This window comes from Streptopelia decaocto (genome assembly GCF_964273445.1).
Source record: "Streptopelia decaocto genome assembly, chromosome: 17".
In the NCBI taxonomy this organism is placed as follows: Eukaryota; Metazoa; Chordata; class Aves; order Columbiformes; family Columbidae; genus Streptopelia; species Streptopelia decaocto.
In genome coordinates this window covers 3484388-3510317 of record NC_138672.1, presented here as the reverse complement: position 1 = coordinate 3510317, position 25930 = coordinate 3484388, and the positions used below count along the sequence as shown (strand labels likewise).

At 46.6% G+C, this 25930-nt stretch overlaps 1 protein-coding gene across 1 annotated transcript in view; it reads right to left on the bottom strand.

Moving 5' to 3' along the window:
• Positions 1–25930, bottom strand: part of LOC309447442 (voltage-dependent N-type calcium channel subunit alpha-1B-like) — a gene marked incomplete at both ends in the record, with an annotated part of 271855 nt that overhangs the window by 134386 nt on the left and 111539 nt on the right. The window contains one exon of the mRNA XM_082068050.1: positions 13853–13956. Within this exon, the coding sequence (XP_081924176.1) occupies positions 13853–13956 (104 nt within the window). The remainder of the gene's footprint in view (positions 1–13852; positions 13957–25930) is intronic.

Here is a 25930-nt window from a genome sequence, read left to right as displayed (position 1 = left end):
TGCTGGTCAAGGCCAGGGACCTCCTCTCAGTTTTGATTTCTCTCTGGAAGGGGAGGAATGAGATCAGACAGCGCAAAGTGACAACGTGCATTTATAAACTGCCAGACGTGGAGGGGCCACATTTCCTGCGTTACAAGATTATGTCACCGCAAATTTCCCAGCTGTGCTGGATGGGAGCAGGAGGTAAAACCCCGTGAGGAGGGTCATGAGGGACCACAGCAGGCAGGAGGGACAGCAGATCAAAGAATCATAGAACAGTTTGGATTGAAGGGACCTTCACAGCTCACCCATTCCAATCCCCACTATGAGCAGGGACATCTTCACCAGCTCAGGTTGCTCAGAGCCCCGTCCAGCCTGGCCTGGGATGTCTCCAGGGATGGTTCATCCACCACCTCTCTGGCCAACCTGGGCCAGGCTCTCACCACCCTCAGGGACAACAATTTCTTCCTCATGTCCAGCCTGAATCTCCCCTCATTTAGTTTAAAACCATCACCCCTTGTCCTATTGCAACAGACCCTGCTAAAAAGTCTGTCCCCATCCTTCTCATAGGCCCCTTTTAAGTCCAGAAAGGCCACACTAAGGTCTCTGCAGAGCTTCTCTTCTCCAGCTGAACCCCCCAGCTCTCTCAGCCTGTCCCCCAGCAGAGCTGTTCCAGCCTCGGGTCATTCCTGTGGCTCCTCTGGCCCCTCTCCAGCAGGTCCATGTGTGTCCTGTGCTGAGCACCCAGAGCTGGACCAGCACTGCAGGGGCGTCTCAACAGAGCAGGGCAGAGGGGACAATCCCCTCCCTCCTCCTGTTACCCACACTGCTGTGGATGCCACCCAAAATACGTTTGGCTTTCTGGGCTCTAAGCCACCCCTCGCCCCTCTGGAGCAGGCAAGGGAGAGCTTTCCTTGCAAAGCCTTTCATCCTCCGCCAGCTCCTGTCTGGCCTAAGGAAACCAAAAGCTACCTAGGACTTGTCCCTTTAATCTCAACTTTAAACACGTAATAAAACGAGGAGACAAACTTTGCTAAGTTGCAAACCTTCAGTAGTTTCTCTACAGCCGTACGCACTTTTTTCAAGACACCAGTGAGGAACGCTGCTGAGGTTTAAACCACCTGCACCCTCCTGTCCTCTGGAACCAGCATATTTGGCATTGCTGTAGAAGTTGGGAAGGCTGAGAAGACAACAGTACCTTGGGTCTGAGCTCATCCCACGTCTTCTGAGAGCTACTGAGCTGCAGCAAAACAGTCCAGGTTGAAGACTGGAGTGTCCTGATGTACAGTCTGCCTGGCAGAGGAATGTATCACTTGCATCTACATCTCCTACCTCTTATTTCCAGGAGATAAGAGAGGTTTGATGAAGCTGGAACTTGTGAAAAGACTGGTTTTCTTTATGAAATGCGTTAATAAAAGCATGCATGTGTCTCTCTTCCACTATGTTCATCACCATTCACTAACTGAAACATCCCCCATCTGCAGCAACTGGAAAACTCCCAGAATTTCTGTCTGAGAGCTCTTCAACAAAATTTCAGAACATATTCAAAGAAAAGGGAAAAATTCTGTCAAAATGGCAGTTTTCCTGCCAGTTCTAAATGAAAACACAGAAAGTCCCATGGGAAGGTCTGGTAGCAGTAAATTTTCCTCTTTTATTCAGCATAATTTCTATTTATGCCACTGACTTGCAAAAATCTCCCAAATCACCAGATAGGAAACCTGAGCTGGAAATGTGCTGCCTCTCACCCAGCTTTACATCCAGGACTTTCTTCCCAGCTGGTCCTCCACACTTTGGCCAGTTCTGGAATGAGGAATATTGAAAGCTGTTCACCCATCCTCATCCTAGGCTCTCATCAACCACCATGTGCACCAAAAGCCACCCAAAACATTGATATTTCAGCTCTTTTTGGGGCAGAATTAGAAGAAGGAAAGCTAAAAGCTCAAAATGCTTTCAGTACTTAAAACGGTCCAATAAGAAGGATGCGGACAGACTTTTGAGCAGGGCCTGTTGTGATAGGACAAGGGGTGATGGTTTAAACTAAAGGAGGGAGATTCAGGCTGGACATGAGGAAGAAATTGTTGTCCCTGAGGGTGGTGAGAGCCTGGCCCAGGTTGGCCAGAGAGGTGGTGGATGAACCATCCCTGGAGACATCCCAGGCCAGGCTGGACGGGGCTCTGAGCAACCCGAGCTGGTGAAGATGTCCCTGCTCATGGCAGGGGGGGCACTGGGGGAGCTGGGAAGGTCCCTTCAGCCCAAACCATCCTGTAGTTCTACGATTCTACACGCAGCACAGCAACAGGAGATGTGGCTTTGGAGGAAGCCGAGCTCGGCCTGGGTAGGTGACTACAGTGCATTTTAGTTACGACATGACAGTTGTGAATAACTGATTCTATAGAGACAGCAGGAACAAACAAATCAAAGGAAGGGCATTCATTATGGAAACCATATGCCATACCAGTCAAGCTCAATGCATCACATTTTTCTTCTCAAGAGTGGTCGGTGCTTAAAGTCAGCAGGAAAATGGATGATTGTTGCTTATCACCTTGGTGAGTGGAAGAGTAAAATAAATCTCAGTGTATATACACACTGGAATACCCACTTCAGGGAAATTCAAGAGCCTCCCCAGCCACAAAAGGGCCAAGGTCAACTCAGGAGTAACCACCAGGGTCAGTAAAACATTATAAACAAATGAAATTCTTTCAAGTACTTTATCCATGTTGGTCTTAAATTACAAACACTGTCACAGGGAAAAAAAAAAAAAAAAGGAAAACAAGCCACAATCTTCACCTCGCGACTCTCTGATTAACTTTCCTATAGGACAGCAGGGAGCTGAGATGGAGCATCATGTAACGCGCCTCCCGGTCCTGGGTTTCATGGCACGGTCCCGGGGCTCGCGACAGCCGGCCTGCTACAAGACTGATCACACCATTAAACCTCTGCAGCTCGTGTTTTCTGCTTAGAAAGCAGACAGAAACACGTCCCACTCACGGGGAAGAGGCAGAGAGTGGCAGCATCGCTGCCACTAACAGTGCTCATGACAGCAGCACAGGTAGTTAGCTCCTCATTCAGAACGGTATCACGGTGCTACACACGAGCTCATGAAATTTCAGATATTAACACGGGAGAAAAGCCTTCATCTGCTGAATCTAAAGCACTGTTCAAAGTGAGCAGAAAGCAGCACAGATCCCAGAAGGACTCCACCAAGGAATCCCAGAAAGCAGCGGTTAAGCACTTCCAGAATTTTAAGTCTAAAACTTTTTTTTTTTCTTTTAGAAAAAGAGCCCAGACCAAGAAACAACAACAACAAAACCCAAAACCAAACAGTTTTAGGATTGACTTCATCTCCAGTCCAAGTATGTCAAAGCAATGAGCAAAGTTCAGCCTGGATGGCATTTGAAATCAAGGGACCTGCAGTGCTGCATCTGGCTCTGAGCCCTCAACAGAAGCTGTTGAAGTCCAGAGGAGGCCATGAAGATGCTCAAAGGGCTGGAACACCTCTGCTATGAACACAAGTGAGACAGAGAGTTGGGGTTGTTAAGCCTGGAGAAGAGAATGCTCCAGGGAGACCTTAGAACAGCCATCCAGCACCTAAAGGGACCTACTGGAAAGCTGGAGAGGGACTTTTTGCAAGGGCATGTACAGATAGGACAAAGGTTGATGGCTTTGAACTGAAAGAGGGAGATTTGTATTAGATATAAGAAAGAAACTGTTGCCTCTGAGGGTGGTGGGAGCCTGGCCCAGGCTGGCCAGAGAGGTGGGGGATGAACCATCCCTGGTGACATCCCAGGCCAGGCTGGACGGGGCTCTGAGCAACCTGAGCTGGTGAAGATGGCCCTGCTCATGGCAGGGGGGGCACTGGGAAGGTCCCTTCAACCCAAACTATTCTGTGATTCCACAAAGATGGAAAACACCAACTCCTCTGGGTGCCAGACTGGCCCAGCCCAGCCCCCCCACCCGGCAGCTAAAAACGTGCGCTGCTCCCCAGCCCTGCCCCGGGGGATGGGGAGGAGAATCGGGAAGAAAAGGCAAAACTCGGGGGTTGGGGTAAGAGCAGTTTAACAGAAGAGAAGAAAAAAGGAGAAGGGGGGAAAAAAAGGCACAAAAAACAAACAACAAAAACAACAAGGCACAACCTCTCACCACGTGGCGAACCCGACGGTCTCTCGCCTCTCTCGCAGCACAAGCAGCTTGGGACCGCAGCCCCCACCGAACCCCCCCGGCCCGGGCACAACACCCCCGAACCGCCCGGCCCGGGGACAACCGAGCCCGCCCGGCCCGGCCCCGTTTGGGGTCGCCTGCCCCGGCCGTGCCACCCGCAGCGACCCGGGGAATTAACCCCCTGTCGGCCGGCCAGCGCACTGACATGCGGACCGGAGCAGCAAACGTGCCCGAAGGACGGTACAAAATCACCAGTGTAGTGCTACTCAGGGGCAAAGTGTTACAAATTCCTCTCGGTTTCAGTCCACCCCTTTGACAATCAGCAAGGAAAGAACCTCAAAAGAAAGCCGGTGTGGATTATCCACCAAAGGTTCAGTAATCCTCCTGCAAGAGCAAGCGGAGGTAGGAATTTCTGCAAGAGGCTGCAAAGAGATCAGAGAGATAAGAACAAGCACTTGTAACACCCCAGATGTATGAACGTGTTGGATGATAAGAGAGGTAATATAAACGTAATACTATCTCTATTTTTCAGTAAAACCAAGTCTCTTGTGCTCTTGGCAGGCTGTGACCACTTGCTTGGGGCTGTAGTTGCTCCAGATGTGCCTTAGGGTAACCTACCAACACAGGGAACACACACACATCCAAGCTTCCCAGCATCTTGAGAGCATCCACATGCAAGGAGAAACAATGAATTGCATTTTAAGGGTGGAAATCCATTTCTTACCATTTATTTTGTTTAATTAACTTTCCCTCTCAGGTCTCTGTTTCTGATGCTGGAGTTTGCCACCTTATCCTAATCCAACCGAATCTCAACAGCGTGGGTGAAGTTAGTTAAACTAACGTGGTAACACATCCCTGCTGAGCCAGCCCCTCCTCGTGCTCCTGCCATCCTGCAGCTCCTGCAATACTTGTGTGATTGATTTTGCTACCTCATACACACCATCCTGCAAAGCCCCGCATGGTTTGCTTCACCAGGGTCTGATTCGGTTAATACTCCTAACGTTTCATTCACTAACCGCATCAGCATCCACCTGTTTATTGAAAAGCAGATTCTTGCTCCAGGGAAAGAATTTGTTCTGCAGGTTCATATCTCTGTCTTTTCTCTTCCTGGAGAACAGTAAATCCTTTATAAGGGGAAGCCTCTGGTGGATGCAACAAAAAATCCTTATGCCTTGATGCCTGTAACCATTGATACAACTAAGGGCACAAAGCCTTGGCTGTGCTTAATATTTATTTTACCTCTGCAAACCTTTTCTTTCAGAGACAAAGGCAGCGAGCGAGTCCTGGCAGAAAGAAAGAGAGCGAGCCCATGGGGAGCAGGAGCAAGATGGGCAGTGGGGAGGGAAAGGAGAGAAAAGCAGGTGATCAGTGCCCTGAGGACCTGCTGAGCATCCTCACCCCTCCTGTGGGTGCCGTGGTGGTTTAGGAGGCGGACAGGACACCAGGTAGGAAACTGTGTATCCAGAGCACAACAGCAAAGCTTAGAATCCGAGCAGGGACAGCAGAGACCACGTTCCCCCAATTCCTGAAGCATTTTGCTTCAGCGGGGTGCACTGTCACGAGGGAACCATGTCAACAGCAGCACCAGCAACCCTTTGAACTCTTTGAGAGATTAAAGTACTCACCTCAGCCCACAACAGAGCTCTGAGAGCCTGAAAGGGGCTGCCAGGGAGGCAGCGACACCAGAACAGCAATCCTGCCGGGATGGTGCCCCGCAGGACACCCACCTCAAAGGCACCAACCTTTGGTGTTCTCACAAAAGCTCCTTTGGGAGAGGAGGAAAAGCAGTGACAGCAGGGGCTGAATTATTCACAGCAGCACACGGGAGGCAAGGGGAGAGGGAAAGGGAGAAAGAGCATCATTCCCCTTCAGTGCACAAACCTGGGTGGGTGCTGCTGAGTTAGAAACACACGTGGAAGCTAGAATCAAATTTGGAGTAGGAAAGAAAGATTTCAAACCCAATAAATCCAGGAGTAAATAGACAAGCAGCGCAATTTCCAGCTGCCTGGACATGGTGTCGAGGTCTGTAGCTGGGAAGCTGTAAAACCAACAGCACGTGGCTCGGCTGTGTTCATAGCCGGCGCCTTGCACCCAGAAGGGCTGCAAGGAAAATAAGAGGGGATCAGCAAGGACCTTGGTTTCTTTACTATAGCATCAGATATATTCACTGCAATAAGGCCCGGGAAGATTCCAGGATGAGCCAAGGTATGGTTATTCTTATTCACAGACAAAATCCTCATGTGCAGAGAAACGTGTGGGCAAAACTAAAAATAACTCTGCCCTTCAATTTACATGTAAAGTATTGTAAAAACACTTGGTTTAAATACCTCTAAAAGTCAGGCCCAGGTCAGCACTGAACACAGGCAAAGCTTATTGATTAGAAAGCCTGTCTGGAGCAAGAAGGAAAAGTATAGAAATGTACCTCATTTGGGTGAGCAGCAAACCCAAGGGAGGTGCAAGAAAGCACATCCCAGGGTGCAGAGAGATCCTACTGGAAAGTGCTGGAATGGTGAACCCAAGCAACTGATTCACCAGCAAAACCATCGCCAAGAATTTCTTTATGCTAATGACATTTGGTACCTCTAAGATATTATTTTCCTGCCCATAATGGTGGTTTGCTGAGAGCTTGGAGTTTTGAATGTTGTTACCAAATGAGGAAAGCCCAGAGGAGGGCTGAGATTTCTTAGTGCTGAGGATGACCAAGCTCTGTGGCTCCTCCTCCTCCCCATCCTGTCCCATCAGCTGCCCAAAATCTCAAATACACACAGCGTTATATGTTGCTATCTCACCTAGAGCTACAGCTGGCCAAGATCACACTGGGTATGATCTGAGAGGCACATCCATCTGTCCCAGACTGAGCCCAGATGTACAGACCCAGCTGGCTGAGCTGCTTAACCCATCCTCATATCCACGGTTTAAGAGTAAGGGCTGGCTCAATCAATCCTGCACAGCCAGAGCTGCTTCTGTGTGCTCCTCATTGCTCTAAAGAGGACAAAAAATATAGGTCTCCTCAACCAGCTGATAAAGGATGAAAGTATCTCTGTGAGATTGATCTCGCAGCACCGAGCCAGGCTTCACAGGCACTTTTATCACTGCACATAACAGGAAGATGCTTCAAATGCAAGCCAGATATGGGCTACATCTTGTATCTCTCGAAAGAGGAACAGCGCAGAGGTGAAGCCTTCAATGCATCTGCCTTCCTTTTGTTTTTACGTTCGGCTTGTGCCGATTTCACTTTGATTCCACCTAATCCAATTTGAAATGCTGCAAATGCCACAGCTGGGCAAACCTGGCCCGAAGGAGGCAACAATAAAGAGAAAAGAAGAATTAAAAATCACCATTTATCTCACGGTATCAACCTACTGCAATTCCTGGATGAACGTCTGGCTCCGTTCACCAAGTCTCCACCCCAGAGTCAAAGCAGCAGCCCCAGGAAATTCAAATTTAGGTCTCCTATGTATCATTCCTGCATTATAGGCTTTAATTTCCATTGCAGTTTAACAGATGGGCAAATAAATGTAGTCCATCTCTCCTGTACTAAGCAAAGGCACAAAGGGAGCAAAAGATCCACATTCAAAAGGACATTTATCTTGGCGAGACAAAGCTCACATGGAAAGTCATGGCTCCCTGACTCCTTCTGCAAGAAACACACTTGCCGCTCCCGCATTTCTTGCTTGCAACAATGGCTTTGTTGAAAAGGGTGATGAGCAAGGAAAACCAGGAAAGAACATCTTTCTTTTGCCCTTTGGTTCCCCTCCTTTTTAAGCACAGGCTGAGGAAAGACTAAAAGCAATGAGAAGGCAGCAGAATCTCATATCTTTTCATGATGCAGCTCTTCTGCTGCAAATAATTAACACCAGCCAAAGTCAGATCACAGCAGGTAGCAGTGAACTTGGAACAAATTTGCAGGGAAAATGAATGATTGTCTCTGTAATGAGGGAGAAGGAGGACAAAAGAACACTTTGCCATTATGACAAATTAATCAGCCTGATTCTCCTCCAGCCTCTGCACGTCTTGCAGGCTGAAGTTTTATGATCTCAACCTGGCAAAAATCCTCGGGATGGGAAAACCTGTCATGAAACTCAGCAGAGCAAGTCACCGAGATGGCCGGTTCAGTGAGGTCTGGGTGGGACTGTGTTTCGCCCCAGGGAGCTGATCCAACACTGCAAAAGCCCCTGGACCCAAAGTACAACCCTCAGAAATGCCCTGGGGAAACCAGAGCACACGACAGGGAGAGTGTTTAATAGGATTCTGCTCAAAACAGAGTGCAGCAGGGAGGAATTAAATCTCTCTTTGCCCTGAGCCTTGTTCACCTGCAAGGCGCCAGCATGATCTGTAGCTACATCCCTTGCCAGGCTCCTGCTGCCACAAAGATGCTGCATCCACTGAAAAGGTCTCCCTGCAGTTCTTACACCAGGTGGTCTCATACAACAAAAGGCATATAAGAGAATCTCAGGACAGAGGAGCTCTGGACCGTGTTACGGTACAATAACACTTAAGCAGGAAAGATGCAAACTGGCCATTGCGGTGCTTGGTTATTGCAACCGGATGAGTAAACCTCAGGAAAGATCATTACTCTTTACCGGCTGGTCTGGAAATACCTCAGGCTTCACCATAAATATTTGAGGAGTTGCCGAGCAGCATTTTTCACTCTCAGGATTCCAATGCATCATTCGCTGTGCACTGCCCTCTCTGGCCAGCGCTCCTGCTGTGTCTCCACCCTCACCGCTCCCCACCGCCGTGTGAAACGGAGCCAAAAAGCACTTAGCCTTGAAATAAGTTAAATCATCTTCTCCACAGCATCCCCATGATAACGTTTATCCACTTTGCATTGTGTAATCCGAAGCATCAAAACACTCACAAATGTATTGTACAGAATCATCCTGCTCATTACCAGGCAAAATTAATACCCAGCTCAACAGCCGGGGTGTAGAAAACTCCCACCAGCTGAATGGCAGCAGGAGGAGAAAAGCAGCACTGGAAATCACTGCTAAGGGATGGAACACCAGGAAACTAAGGTGTACATGGAGATGCGTTCTCATCTCTTGGTGGCAACGGCTGCCAGAGTAGGGGGGCAGGGGACTGCAGCAAGAAAACAGTGCAAAGGCAGAAAAGATAAAGAGCATTGGTCTGGTTTTCTCAGTTCAATAGGGGGTATTTTTTCCTGCCTCACTTTAAACTGCAGAAGCCTGTGCGGAGTTCAATCAATAATTCATCAGGATCATCACAGGGCATTTTCTGGTCAGAACTGAAGCCAAATCCCATGATGTCCCGAGCAGCAAACAACCCTGCTTAGGGAAAACTGAAAGGCATCTGGGGTCAACCCTTCTCAGCATGACTTGGAGCCAGAACATTCCCACAGTGCCACCAGAGCCAGCCAAACTCTTTTCCTATGGAAAGCTTGCATTCCCTGTGATTGATGCCTTTATTGCTGCCTAAGTCACCAAAAGTTTACAAATAATCTAATAAGTAAGAATAACCACCCACCCCAGGCAACACAGAAAGATGTTTCAAGAGAAATACATTATGGATACAAATTCCTAAACATTTTCACTGCTGCTGTTGTTCCACTCTGCACTGGAAACCTTCCAAAATGCTTCTCTACTTTCTGGGAAACAAGGTGCCTTGGCTTTCTGGAACAAGGTTAGCACAGCTAGAATAGCTTCTTGTGATTAAAACTAAGTCAAGGGCAGCTCTCCAGTACGAATGAAACCTGTTTTGTCCTGTGAGTGGATGGATGGGTCAGTAGAACTTCAACCAGGTGTCTAATCTTTTTTTCCTTTCTTCTAAATTTATCATTTTCCTCTTTTTGTGTGTCTGTGACTGGGGGGTAGCAGGTTTGGACAGTGACCTCAACATGAACACACTCTGCATCTGCCCTTCTTGATCAAGCAGACAGACCTCTACAGTGAAGAAGCAAATGAACCAACCAAATGTCTTAATGCTACCAAAGGGGAGAGAAATCTCCCTCTTGCTTCTGCTCTGTACAGTCCTGATCTTCTCTTGAATCACTATGGTGCTCCATAAAAGCTCCTCCAGAAGAAAATCATCTGTGTTTTTCTGCTCTATTAGTTTCTGTGGGGCTATTGAGCTTTATCAGCTCATGGAGAGGTCAAGAACCAGAGCGGGAGAACAGAAAGCGGGGGTGATACACAGCAAGGAGCAGAGAGGAAAATCCCCAGCAAGGGAGCAAACCCACATTACCACCACTCCACAGTATAAGGGATGCTGTGCTGGAGGGCCCCGTATCTTCTGTGAACAACCAAAGGCAGCTCCTGGATTTTAAGAGCTGTTTCAATAGCAGTTCATTGTACAACTCCGACCACTGCAGCGCCCCAGGAAAACTCTAAATCCTGCCATCCTCACAGCTGGAGAACAGCACAGTCTGTCTTTCAACCTGACAAGTGGAGCTGCTACCAGTTTCCCCAGTCGGAGACCCACCTTTGGAAAGCCCAACATCCCTATCGCACCATCAGAAAGAAGATGTTTGCAGTAATTCCACACCTGATGTCTTAGGATCATTGGGGAAATCTGGATACTTGGTTGCACAAGCAGAGCCTGGTCCCCAGTGGGACCCATTAGGGAGGGGAAAGGAGCGGAAGGCAGAGCGCACCATTTGGGGAGGATTTTTAAATATTAAGTGATTACAAGAGCGCTGGCAGTGCTTTGATCGCCATGCATGAGGAGGGCGCCCTGTACAGCAGACAGAGTCTCATTTAATCTGAATTATGGGGTCAATATGCTTTTAGACAGGTACTCAGAGATTTTTGTCATATCAACAGTGGCCCAAGATTAGGAGTTATTTTTATAGCAGGTTTTTACCAACACTTACAGATTTCAACATCTCTCTGTCACTTGCTTGTCTCGGCTTTTATTATAATTCCAGAAGAATCATCAGAGGGGAAAGGTGGTTTGCTCTTTATTTTAAAGCAGGTATCATCTCTTCTGTAGCATTTGTGATGCAAATGCTTCCACATTTTGCTAGCAGATCAGGCTTGGGATCCCAAACGTGTCAGACTGCCTGCGCTGCTCAGCAGATAAACCAGGAGCTGAACCCACTCACATTAAGTATCCACCCAGTCTTGACATGTGTTCACAAATAACTACAGGAAGGTAGAAAATTCCATCACTAGTTATGGCAAAACTCTGTATAATCTAATGTCATAGGAAGCTCAATAACTTGTTGTCATTTTAGGTTATTTATATTGCTATGATCTGTGATAGCATCTACATACCTACTGCAGAAATTTGCAGCTTCCTTACTGCCCACTGAGGAACGCAAATACGCGAGAGGAAATAGCTCAAAACTAACAGTAATGAAAAATGCTCACATAAAAGCTTTTTCTGTGGCTTTCTGAGATATAGTGCCCTGAAACTTAACCCCCTAATGCTGCTGATCTATATGGCAAAGCATCAGAAAATAAAATACAACTTGACCAACGGGGTTTTTGTGAAAGGGGGCAGTAATGGAGATCACTCATAAGCCCAGGAAACCAGTGACCCGACCTCAGCTTTGCAATTACTCCTGGGGGAATTACATCCCCTCTTGCTACCCCACTGCTCCCTCTCGTGATGTGTGGAGAAGGAGAGCAGAGCATCACATCACCCCGGGATACAGCCAGGACAATATCAAAGGCTGTGAGCTGCACAGGTCATGACGATAAGAAGCAGGTAAGTGATTGCTGGGTTAACCCTGTTCATGGGCTATTTGTAGAACCCCTAACCCTAAATCAACTTGGTTTTACTGAACTAGGAATGTGGGATATTGCCAGGAGTCTCTACCCTGTGGAAGTCAATGTGCATTTGCCGATGACCCCTTCTCTATGTACAGTCATGAGCATAATCATCTCCAGCAATTTATTATTATTAATTATTATTATTATTATTATTATTATTATTATTACTACTACTACTACTACAATACTGTCTGGGGCTTTTGGCTAAAGCATATCATGGCAACAGTCTCTGCCTTCAGAGGGTCTTTCCATCATTCTGGTGCCTTCTCACGACCAGTCCGTTCAGATATACCCAGTTTCCTTCATTGCTCAATAGCTGCAAGCCCAGCAGCCCACTGGGCAGTGTGCTCAACACTTATACGATGTTTATTTTCTTCAGCTTCTCCCCAGGAATTATTCCAGCCAAGGACATCAAGCCACTCTATGCAAAGTAGAAATTAAACGCTTCCCTCTGTGAAGAATGTTTTATCATCCTTGCCACTAACAAAGGGAAACCTGATGCACAGAGCTGCATTTTTTTAAAGAAGATGCACATTTATATAATATTCATATTTTGCCCCAAGCAACAAGAGGTTTTCAGCAGAGCCAGAGAGAGGTCTCCATCTTTCGGTCACCAAGCACGTTTGAATCCAGCACTAAGGGCCGGGAGCCTGCAGGCTTCTGCGTTTTGTTTTAAATCACAAGTATCATTACAGCCAACACGGGCTGACCCCACCGCGGAACAAGGAAGATGAACTACCTAATGAACCGCACTCAGCCCTGGCTCTGGGCCTCGCTTTAAATCATCTGTCAGACAAGCGTGGTCATGAAGTGCTCCTTTCCAAAGCCTCAGATACAACAGGATGTCTGCTGAATGGCTTTGATCGGTCATTGATCGTGACTCTTATTCCTGGACCGGAGGAAAAGCAAAGTGCACGACTTGTCCTTCTCCGTGACCTGCAGCGGCACATGTCCCCGTCCTCCGACAAAACTGCTGCTCCCTGCCCCAGCGTGTGTTTGGAGGACAAGGATCCTCCGCAAAACAAAAAAAAATGAAGCATTCATCTGTTCTTTGGAAAACATTTTTCTTTCCTTGGTAATTAAAGAGCAAAGGTGCAGCACTGAATGGCTTTTACCACTCAGCAACATTAACTCTTTTCTCTCTTCCTGTGCTGCCAAGAGCCAGAAAAAAACCTAGATCTTGATAAATCTATATAATCTAGATCACCTGGATGGGCTAAGAAGAAACTGTGCCCAAGTCTAAGGGCTTGCAAGTCATTAGTATGAGTCAAGTTGTTAATTCCAGATCAAAGTTCCACAGATGCTGGTGATGTTCCAACTAAGGTTCAAAACTTGGCACCTTGATGTCTACGATGGCCCAAACCCAAAACTCACATGCAACAAACACCAAAACCTTGGCTGAACCCGGAGGTTTGAACATCAAGAGGCCAGTGTGTCCCAAAATTCTGACACTGGCTTAAACAGCTAGAGATGAGAAAAACAACCAAACAAACAAAACCCACAACCAACAACAAAACCTGACGTCTTTAAATTGCCTTTTGCTTGATCTTCACGTTTCTCCATGCTGCACAGTTGAACCAAATGTGCTATGGACACTGATGTCCAGCTCCAGCACTGAAGTATTTATACTGGCATTGCTGGTTTCCTGGTGGGTTTTCAAGATGACACAGGAGTGTTGGCTGCAGAGACCCAAGTCAGTATAATTCCAGAGACCTCCCTTAGCTCTTGGCTCTGAATTCAGAATCATCTCAACTAATGATTTTTCACCAGCATATCCTCCATCCTATGGCTCTATAGTCCTACAGAAACACCCCACTGCAAGGAAAGGACAGGATAGGAGACGTGTGAAGCGGGACAACATACAGCATGATGTGTCACCCCAGCTTCTCTTTTCCAGCTACATCCTCTCACAGTTCTAAAACCAACACATCTTCTGTTTTCGTATCCGTCTGGAGACAAAAAGATCATGAGTGTCTTACCCTGATAAGACGCCCAGCACCAAGTTGAGCATGAAGAAGGAACCAATGATGATGAGAGGGATGAAGTAAAGCCAGTTCCAGGTGTTTCCTGCAGCATCATTTGTCTGAAAAACAAAAGAAAGGGAGAGATTTAAAAAGCAAATATTAATCAGCCTCAGAAACAAAATACCATCCAGAAAAGCAGGACAGAGGGCAGAAGACATTGCCCTCAGATTTCCACAGGTCTGTCCACCACTGATGTACTGGTTTGTCCTGTTATGTTCACCAGAATCACAGAAGAGTTTTGGTCAGAAGGGACCTTCAAAGGTCATCTAGTCAAACCCCACTGCGATAAGCAGAGACATCTTGAACCAGATCAGGTTGAAATGTCAACAAAAGAGCTGATGAACCAAGTTGATTGTCCCACCATCCACACACTTGTCATTGGTTCCAGTGAGAAGATTCACCTAATTCCACAGCCCCAGACTGACCCTGCAGCGGGGCCAAAACACGCTTTTAAGTGACCTGCCCTGTGCAGGTTTCCTACACCAACCTCCTCCCTCCCCACCTCAGCTCTGCCTTCCCATGCGCTGAGCATCAGCCTCGTATTTCCATCTGTATCGAGACACCCCACAACAGGAGGGAACCACAGCCTTCCATTAATCTGGGCTGCAATTAAGGCAGAGCGTGGCACCGTGCCCAGAACCTTTCGTGTGCACACAGAGCGGGAGAAGACAAGAAGACTGCAAGAAAACGAGGCATCTTCAGAGTGATTTGGCTTCCAGATCTGCTAACTCAGCACTTGGGGCTTCTGTCATCAAAACCCATCTGAGGCTCCCCCAGTAAGCAGCAGGCTGGACTAAGGGGAGGGAAGGGTGGTTTAGTTTATGACAAAGTTTCTGCATTCAGCAGCCACAAGGGAGCTCTTTAAGGAACTGCTGAAAAGTAAAATGCCACATGGCCGTTTACTGAAGCCAAATGCTGAGAAAAATGTGAATTCTTCTTGTGAGTGCAGAATGCAGCCATTTGAGAAGCTGATGTTGGGTGTAAGGGAGGGCAAAAGGGAAGCAGAAAGAAAAGACTCAAAGACATTCTCCTCCTACAACAGAGGGTAAAGAATAACAAACACAGAGCTCCTTACCTGCCCAACCACAGAGGCTGGCAGACATCACAGAGAAAGACTCTCAAACAGCAGCTTGCACAAAATGCATTAATTCTAGCTGATATCCGTGCCTTTTACTTATTATCTGTGGTGCTTCTGGTCACTATTCCCCATCAGATTCACAAGTGTAATTTTGCTTGCAGAAGGGTTTACAGAGAGAGGAAGGGCTTTAAATGCATCCATGAGCATATCAGCTGTGCAGGTGCTTGATGCCACCTCAAAATGTCTCTGCGTAGGTAGAAGTCACCCGACCAACTAGCAAAACCAACGTGTCGTGTGGGTGACCGATGTCACAGCATTCCTTACAGGCAATCTCACTTAATACAAGTAAATACCTTCCGAGACATTTTGAATACGGTGCATGTCTGCACAAATTCTTCCTCAAGGAACGTACTCCGGATCAAACACATGACAAGCGTCTCTCCAAATAGCAAACATCTTCAGAAATATCTGTGTCAGTTGATCAGTGACTCACCCGAGAGGAACAGGGACTAACTAACCTCACCACCAACCACCCCTGCTAAAGGCAAAACCAGCACGTGACAGACAAATTCATTTGAAGAGAAAACAGGCTGGTAAAATGAGAGCAGAAAGATAAGGGAAACTGTGCGGCCCAGTCTCTCATCGCAATTTTTTAATGCCTTTTGCAATACGTGTCACCACATCCCAGCAGCACCATGTCTTTGTTCGCTACTTCATCTTTCCATTCCCCTCTGCTTTCAGCTATTTTCTTTGCCTATTGTCCTGCACCGCGTCTCTACAGATGCGTTCAGAGGACACCCTTCCTCAGTGCTTCTTCCCCAGCACACGGGGAAAATGTTGGGTACAACCCCAGCCCGCTCTCCTGGGATTACAGAGAAAAACCTGTGCTTTTGTATTTAGAGGCTGGGTTTAATTCTCATTTTGTCGACCAAGGTGGCAGAACCTCATGTCTCTGGTTGGAGCAAGCGCATCCCATTCAGCCAGGCAAGGGGCTGGAGAGCCAACCGGCAAGGAAGAGCTGGAGGAAGGGAACAGATGGGAGAGGGAAAAACCACATAAACATGCAAAGGGAGTGCAGTAGGTTCATTGCTGCCAAATGATCGTTTATCATTTATTTATTCATTTGAAGCCCAAACTTGGCGACAGATCCACAATTCCGTGCCGCGATCAAAGCCCTGAAAAATGAAATGTGCTGAAATACGAGTAATTAATCATTTTCCTCTGGGCGTTTGCTAGACTACCTTATGTAGGGTAGGGACTTGCTCTGTTTGCTCCACTTCGCACGCAGGAATCCAGGACAAACTAAAGGGCAAAACACCGGGCAAGAGGATGGACAGCAAACCTCTTATGAGAAAGCAGAGCCTTCACAGGCGTGCAGCATCTTTCCCAAACACACTTGAAACCAATCCCAGTTTATGCCACCAGCTCTGCCATGGTGAGGTGCTTTAATGAACCAAACCTGTTTGCTGCCAGGAAAACCAAATTCCTGCCCTGCAGGGAAAACCCCCCGAGTCCCACAGGCACCTCGGCCATGCTGAGCGAGGAGACAGCTCTGCCCATGGAGACACCGGCCTTTGGGCTGTGGTCCAGCTCCAGGCTCGCTTATTAAGCAGGATGAGCCAAGAGATCAAATCAATTTTTATGTTCCAGCTACAACATTTCACTGCTGTAACGCCTGGCTGACTGTCAGGGCTACTTGATCCTAACCCGACAGGGAAGAAGGAGAAACTGAATACTTGTCATGATGTGCCAGAATCACATCCAAATACATAAGGGCTTACGGAAAGGCTGCTTTGCTGCTCAGGGGCCAAGGAACCCACTGGTCAGCAACAGTCATAGTGCTCCTTGCAACCAGCACCTATCAGTGCCAACATCGAGCTGAAGCCCTGCTCCAGGGGTGCCCCAGGCACTGAACAGCTCATGTCCGTTAAACCAGACAGCACAAGGCTCCCACAGGAGAGGTGCTTCACAGTGGGAAACTGAGGCACAAGAAGTCTAAGGGACAATTCTGGGGTCATGGTGATACCCAGAAAGCTGTACCTCAGGCACCTACAGCCCATAATCCCCAAAATCATGGCATAGTTTGTGTTGAAGGGACCTTCCCAGCTCCCCAGTGCCCCCCCTGCCATGAGCAGGGACATCTTCACCAGCTCAGGTTGCTCAGAGCCCCGTCCAGCCTGGCCTGGGTTGTCTCCGGGGATGGTTCACCCACCACCTCTCTGGCCAACCTGGGCCAGGCTCTCACCACCCTCAGGGACGGGACAACAGTTCCGTCCTCATGTCCACCCTGAATCTCCCCTCCTTTAGTTTAAAACCATCACCCCTTGTCCTATCACAACAAGACCTTCTTTAAGCAGACAGCACCACTGCCCACAACCTCCCACTCTCCTCCGGCTTATGCAACATGACCTAAATCTATATTTCATGTGTTGAGAGTGATGGGGGATTCCCACGCAGCTAGGCACGTGTGCCACAGACGAGCAGCCAGCAGACTGAGTCCTAAGGCCGTGCGCCCCACGGGTGAATCGAGACCTGACAGATCTGCAACCTGGAGCTGATGGCTCCTCCTGGCTGGTGCCACCACCCCGCACTGCGAGCAACCCCGTCCAGGCTGTGCCAGGGACCGAGTGAGTCAGGCAGCGACAGCACACGTTTAAACAACTTATTCAAATAATTACTAAACACTGCTGAACCTGATTGAATCCTCTTGGGCAACACAAAAGCAGCAGAGCAAAGACCTTTGCCATAGAAAAATGGCAGGTGACAGGGGCTGGATACCCTGTTTGGAGACTGCTGTGCTGCAATAAACCTAAACAATAAAATCTTGCATTTCAGCTCCTAATTTCTGGGGTTTTGACCAAAACACCATCATTCTCTTTGACCTTCTTCCAAAACAACTGCTGTCTCCACTTGGATTCCTGTACTGAGAGGAAAAGAAAATTGAGGGATGTCCAACACACAAGACTACACCAGGTCACCTCAGGTCACCACAGACACACGTGTGAACACACTGATTTTGCAGTAAACCTATAATTAATATAAATTATACAGACTTCCTAATGACTTCAATTTGCACTGAAAAAGCTGCTGCACAGGATGTCAGGGCCAGCTGCCAGGCACTGCCCACACAGGGGCAACTGACCCTCCATGGCAAACCCCCTTCATCACCTGCACCTCCATGATACACTCAACACGATGAAAACTCTCCCCTGTACACAGTCAGAGTTAAGCAACACACTCCAGGCTTCATAGCTCAGGGACAAATTCCCTTCTGCTACTGCTACGGGTGACAGGCATCTCTCAAAGAGAGGAGCTGCGCAGCAACCTTCACCAGAGCTCCTCTGCCAGCACCCAAAATGCATTTATAGGTGTTCAGCTGTTGACTTTGGAGCTTTAAATGAGACCTTAAGGGCAGCATCTACAAAAGTGTAAAGTCACAGACCATCCTACCATGTACCAGCACCAACATGGGCACCAAATCCCGGGACAAGGTCCACGCTGGTCAATCTCTAGCTTAGGTTTCCTGGCCATGCGAAAATGCTGCTTTGGGCTCTCAAGCTACTGTAAACTTCTTTAGGCTTAGAGTCACTCCACTTTTCTACCGGTAGAGGAACAAAACTACACTCTTTGTCTCTGCTGCTTACAAGAGTTTCTTCTTTCAGCCACTTTTGACAGGAGTAGCAACCCTCAGGCGATTGCCCCGGATCTCCAAGGAAGAAATTCTGCCATCACGTTGCTCAGCACGTTGTCCATCTATGCGAAAAACAAGCCATTAATAGGCTAACACATAATCCTTTGGAAATGTTTCCAGAGAGGGGTTCAATAAAGAAGGGATCTAATCTGACAGATACAGCCAAAGCTGAAACACCACAGACCATTAGCTCTTTACTATGTTTAATCAAAATGTATAGGACACCTAGAGTTTACTCACTTTAATCTAATCAACGGCAGAGCCTGACTTATTTGGGGCAATTAAAGAGTAATCTTCCCTTAGGTAAGTGCTTTTGCATTGGGGAAAACTCTCAACTGTCTTCAAGACATGAACTCTATTTACCCTTCATCCAATTTTTCACCATTCTCTCCTTGCTACTTCTGTTAATTAGCAACGTTATTTAAGGTTGATTTATTTCTATCTCTTCATATTCCTAAGATTAAGTGAACACAGAAATTACCAAGAACAAAACAAAAAATATTAAAAACATATACAATAAGGGCATGAAGCCTGCCTTATCCAGCACATTTTCTCTAGACACCAAGTAAATCCTCCTGATTCATCAGAGACTGACAGACCTTGTACAAGAAGGTATAAGGGCAGAAAACCCAAATTTGCTGAGAAAAGCCATTCCAAGTCCAGCCTGTGGAGTCAATGACAACCTACTATACTCACAAAATAGTCAGAGACTCAAATGACATTTAAACCGGTCACTTCTCTGGGATGCTGCATAGTCCATGTTACCAAAATATCCCAAAGGGTTGATCTTTGCTTCTGGAATGTGCAAAGTGCTTTCACAGATGAAGGATGAGGTACACAGGCTTCATACAGACTTCATAGGTTCAAGTACAAATGTTACATCTGAAATTCCTGAACACAAGCATAAGGGAGGCCTAAGGTCCATCTGAGGTCCAGCCAACAACTGGAGACTGAAGGATGTCCTGATCTTCTCCTAGAGCACATTACAATTGTGCTTCCTGTGCCTTTTGGGTAGGTCCCAAATGAGTTTTGGACACTAGAAAGCATTTCATGGCAGAGGATGTGCTTTCTAGGGGCCCTGTGGGATGGGGTACTTGTTGGCCTGAAGACCAGCAGTTGTACAAAAAGCATTCAGAGAGCCCACCAGCCTCTGCATTCCTTTCTACATCAAACCTTGGCCAAAGGCAATCAAGTCCTGAGTGCAACGCCTGCTCAACGTGAAGCCTCTGGGAAGAGATACTCTAAACTCCTAGCACATTTACACTCTAATTGGTGTTTCTGAGAAGATCCTCTGCCTTTACAGAAGATCTTTGAGTTACTCCACTCTTCCTTTTTACCTTCAGGATAGAGGTTAGTCTACTGCACTACTGTAGTAACAGTCCACCTTGTTAAATTCCTCCAGCTGCTCCTCAGATCCATTCATAATTCCTGGTTCTTGAGTGGGCATCAGATGTAAAATATTTGAAAATCCTTTGAGCCTCAAGACACCAAAATTGATGCTGGTTTGAGACAAGGATGATCCTTCTGCCCCCAAAAGAGAGAAGTCACTTGCACCCAGCCCTACAGCCACTTGCTGTTTAGAGAAGCAGAACACAGAGCTGTTCCCTGCTAGGATCAAAATCCAGAGTATTTCACAAAACCAAACTGCTCCTGGCCTGAGACCACACACAACCAGCCTCTGCTATAGACTTTAAAAGCTTTGGCAGCACCGGTTATGGACGAGGAGTGAGACACCAAGACTGGCACTAAGTCTTATCCCCTTGAACCAAGAGCCCAGTCTAACCTGTAACAAGCTTGGGGTGCTAAAATTAACACATGCCTTTGGCATTGTTGGTGTAAGCTGCATTTTTTCAGAAAATCACTCTGAAAGCATAATTTGCGTGCATGTAACCACTCTGTATTCTTAGAAGCCACTATCTTATTGTCACTGACATTATCATCGCTCCAGCAAGAATAATTGGGAAAGGTGCTTCTTTTCCTTCTTTTCCAAAAGGAAAAATAAGTACAAACACCTGGATAAATAGCCCTTTGGCCTTTGATACTTTAGGATTCAAATTTTCTAGCTTTTCTTTCCAATTACAAGGGTTTGAAAGTCCCAAATAAGAGAGGAAAGGAGCTATAGTTCTCTCGAGCACATGAATCCAGGAGCTGGGCTTTCAGTGGACAGCATCCAGATGCATAAAATAAACCCAAATACCAGAAGACTCGCAAGTAAAAACCTAGAAGCTGGCAGCATTTTGATTTTGCTACGATACTGCTAGCCGGGTGTGAACACGTTTAAAATATAGTCATTGAATGTATTAATAAAGTTAATTCAGTCAAGTTTAAATAGAAGTAAATCCTTCCCTTTGTTTCTCCCCTTCTCCAGCATTACAGCACTGAGGAGACCAAAAAGGCAAAAACGCTGATGTTTTATGCCTTGATCCGAAGGCTTACGGCACCAATAAATCAATACGTAAATATGCTAACAGGATTTCTTGATAAAAAATTCATTCTTTCCCCTGCTGGTGTGGACTCACTCAGCTGCTTTATTCATAAGCGTGCCTGCCTGGCTCTGTGGAAGCTCTTTTGCTGTCAAAAATTACAGGCTGGCCGGTTCTTTTTTAATCTTTTTTTTCTAATCACTCCTCCCCTTTAATTTATTTTTAAATAGCTGTGGACTTTAATTATGAATGTAAATTTGGCCTATGCATTTCCTACTTGAAAACGGTAACGGCATGTTCACGATGAGGAAGGTCAGACCTATGGAGGAGGAAGAATTTCCTCCAACAACCACACAACCGGTCACCCTGTGAACCCCTCTGGGCACTTATGGCTCTGAAGCCATCTAGAACCTGCAATTTACGTACGTGAGCACCTTCTGCAAAGTCACACGGCAAGTTAACGGCACAATGATGAACAGAGCCCAGAAAAATCAAAGCTATAACCAGAGGCACCCAAATGCATCTCATGGGCTACTTGCAACCGCAAATCCTTTTGCTTGATGAGGGTCACCAAAGCAGGTCACCCAACAGTGCCACAGGGTCACCCACACCAAGACAGACCCATTTATCTCAATGGCCTCAAAAGCACCATCCAACAAAGAGCAACCTTCCCTATCTGCATTCAATATTCATAATAAATCTAAAAGCCAAATAGCCAGTAAACCCAGGTAATTAAAATAGTTTCACCTAAATGTGAAACCAAGATGCTAAGGAGGCAGCCAATTCATCCAGCCAAACTCCAAGATACTCTACAATTCAAATCAGCACCGCGGGTGCCTCACGCTGTTTTCTTCACGTTTCTTTGCTCTGAGGACACAGAGTTCTGTTTTCCAAGAAGAGAGTTCTGCCAGGGCCCCACACCAGGTTAGCACAGAGGTGCTCGGGTTGTGCGGAGTCTGAGGAAGGGTTGCTCCCTGAAAAACAGGCACTGCTTTTAAGTTTGAAATTCTTGGAAAGCAAGAGTGCTCTGCATGTCACTCATTGCTCGACAAGACTCCTGTGTAAGACGAGTTACACTTAGAATAAGTTCACTGCTCTCTTGGTGCTTTTTCTTACATTGCAAAGCCAACCAACAAGGCTTCAGGTCTGTCTTGCATTGAAGGGCCAAAGCTGTTCCCAAATGTACTCCTGAAGTCGTAAGGAGGGAAAAATACACACACGTATACACACAGACACATGTATTTAGAGTTCTCTTCGGTTTGGTTGTTCATAGATCCATGTGATATTTAGACAAGAATAAGGATGCATTCAGACCAACACATGGGTTTTGTTGGTCTAGTGAACAGATGCAGAACAAACTTTTCCTGCCACTCAGCAGCCCCTGTGCTCTGCAGCCCCTAAGTCAGCAAGACAGAGGTAATCACATGGACTGATTCCCAGAACACTGAAACAATCCAATACTCAATCATTGTCTGACTTTGAACACAAGAAATATTGGGTCAATGCCCAAAGTCGCTGCAGATAATGACAGTTCTAAGAATAGTGCACAGGCTTCCTCATTATCTTAAATGCAGCTCTAGATGCTTCCTGAAATAATAAAGCCTATAAACCTCAAGCACTGATTTTCACTCTAAACATTGCAGGCAAGAAGTTTCCTAAGAAATTTTCAATAGCAGAAAACTGTTTAAATGATTTAAAGTCTTGATTCCATTGTACAAAATTTCAGCAATAGGCTGTTACACATGTGTGTTCTTCAGCAGAGGATTGCGATTGCACAGACTATCGATCTATTTAGGTTGGGCCACCTTCTCATTTTGTCTCCTAATGAGACTACCTCCTGTGGTACAGCCTCTCCTCCAGTTAATTATAAGCAGAAAACATCCTTGTAGTTATATCCACAGCTCACAGAACCAGCTGGAGCCGAGAGCTCAGTCACATTAAACTTCAGAACATGCCCAATCCCCAAGTCCAACAGTCCTTTGTCAATGCAAACCCCACTTCCCAGGACTGTAGTTTATCACTACAGTCTTCCTGTTTCAGATAAAAAACAGTTGGTCATGATCCTGTAAGTTCTATCTAAAGATGTCTGATGAGGTTTTATGTTGAGATTTTAAATAGAAAAGGACTGTCTGCTACAGGGAAAAGGGATTTTTTTTTTTTTCTTAACCACAAGCCTTGCCAAATTGTTCCAAATTTGAATAGAAACTGTGAAATTCCAAATTAAAGTGTGAAAATATTTACTATAGTGTAAATTCATTAAGTCTGCAGAAAATTATGAGGCTGGCCCAGAGTTACTCTCCTCCGCATTCTAAGAATCTTCGCTGGGAGAGGACCTGCCGAAGAGCAAGAATTCTGCCCCAGGCCGTGCTATAAACAAACTAACCCTAAAATAAGCAGCTACATTGAGATGTTTTTGCTGTGTTGATGAGGAGGTGACTTAACCATTATTAAAACACAGTTGCAAATGCTTCAGGTTACACCTGCCACGTTGGGAAACACCTGGTCAAAACTAAAATGGAACGATCCGCTTTGTCCTCTTGTGTTCCTCCCATGGAGATGGAGCCCTGTGAGGAGCTGACCCCTGGCCGGTACCACCATTGCTACGGCACTACAAGCTCTGCACAGAATAATTGCTCCAGATTTACCCGCTTCTCTGTTCGGAAACAAATGAGTAAATATGTTTTTTAATCCAGCTAAATGACAGCTGGTGCTTCCACCGTAACAACTAATGCAAGTTCTCCAGCTGCTTGGGCTGCACCCTGAGATCTTACATGGCTACGAACCCAGGCAGATGAACTCTCTCAGTCTTGCATGACTTTTCAGTCTGACTGGTGACTTTGATCTAGAGTTTACCTTGTTTCATGAGCAGTTATCCTGCTTTCCACAGTTAATGGGCAATTTTCCTTCTGCAGATGACTCGCAAAAAGATTTGCTGGATTTTGGCACAAGTTAACACAAGAATATGAAAATGTTGCTGGAAAACAAACAAACAAACCAAACTAAACAAACCCTGGATTATAAATTTCCCATCTGAAAATCTATATAGTGCTGGGAACTTTATCTGTTGGAGAAAAACCATGTTTTCCAGAGAGGTGGTGGATGAACCATTCCTGGAGACATCCCAGGCCAGGCTGGACGGGGCTCTGAGCAACCTGAGCTGGTGAAGATGTCCCTGCTCATGGCAGGGGGGGCGCTGGGGAGCTGGGAAGGTCCCTTCCAACCCATTCTATAAAAAGGAGGAGAGAGGCTCAAATGTCCCTAGTGCTGACCCTGAAGGCAAAGGAGAATGATGGCACCTTCTGCCAAAGCACAGCTTCAGCTTACTCCTTGTTGTAGCACCCTTATGATACCCTCATGTAGGACTGACCACAGAGGATCCCTGCCCCAGCAGACTGTTCTCTGCCTCTCTACTGTCTACACAACACCGAAAATGGCCTTGATACCCCCCATTTGTGGGGTTCCCTAAGCTCAACACCCCCCGAGCTGCCTTTCACCTGCACGCTGAGCATCCTGCTCATCCCACAGCCAAGATGCCAGTTGCACCAGTACTAGACCAGTTACAGCAGCCTGCCTTTGTTCCTACATGGTCCGTGGATTAATGAACAAAGACTTTCTCCCAGAGCCCACGCACAACCATCCTCCTCTGCAGGAGAACCTCGCCGCCGGTATTTTGAGTTGCTGTAGGAACTACAAGAGCAAGTAAGGTCTTCACTTTTGGTTTTCTTAGAAGTGTTTTGTTATTCCGCTCCACTCCAAGCACAGATGTAGCAGTCACGGCATAAGCAGACTGGTGTCATTCTGAAAGCACGCAGCTGCCGTTTTCATCCTGTGTAGGAAAGCAATTGTTGAGCATGTAAGAGAGCTGCTCGTACCCTCGATGCTATAACGTTGTCAAGCTGCAAGTGAATTTCTTCAGCTGGAGTTTTCACTTCTTGGCAAGCATTGATGATTAAGCTGTTGTTTGAAGATGTTCATTTCTTTTCAGAGAGTAGTTCCTCTGCTGAAGGGGCTCTTTAAGTTTCTATGATATATGTCACTCTCCTGCTGTATATCTCAAATGTCTCCTATTAAACCTGGAGGTGGCAACCCCACAGTCATTTTGAATAAACCTTCACTGAGACATTAAATAAAATGCAGAAAATTCAGCAAGGCACTTAAGCTCTTGCTCAGCTCTACACATTTGCTTGAGTGCTTTTCTGAACAAAGTGACTTGCTGAATCGGGGCTGAAATGTCCCGGTTCTTCTAGTCTTAGAGAAAACATCCATGTGGGCACAGGGTCAGACAGTCTGTGCTTACAGACAGATGGAGGCACAGTCAGAGACATGGATTGCACCCATCTTGGTATCTAAACATTTCAAAGATATTTTAGCCTTAGACATACTCCACTTCTTCTATTACAATATCTTTGGATTGCTGCAAAACCTTCCAGAAATATGCAAAAGCCTGCCATGCAGTAACACTGCATCCCTAAAAAATCTGGGAGTTCAGCCCTTTGACAAACAGTCCTTATGACCTTCCAAAATCCAGGAGCAAAGCATAAGTAAACAGATAGCAGCCAAGGCAGGATTGAGACTGGTACAAGACTGTTGTACACACAGCTCATCATCCCGCACCGTTGTACAGATTCCTCCATTTACCACGTGTTTTTCCCCTCACAGGGGCCAGCAGAGCCGATCAGTTAAGCAGGGGAAACTTGTGCTGCTTGCTCAGTGAGCTCCAAAGGATTTTTCAGCTGAACTACAAGCGTGTTGATGAACACACCGATTTATTATACACCACCTTGTCTATATTAACTGACAAGGTCTCAGCAGTAGCAAATATTTTACTCTAAAGCCTGTTG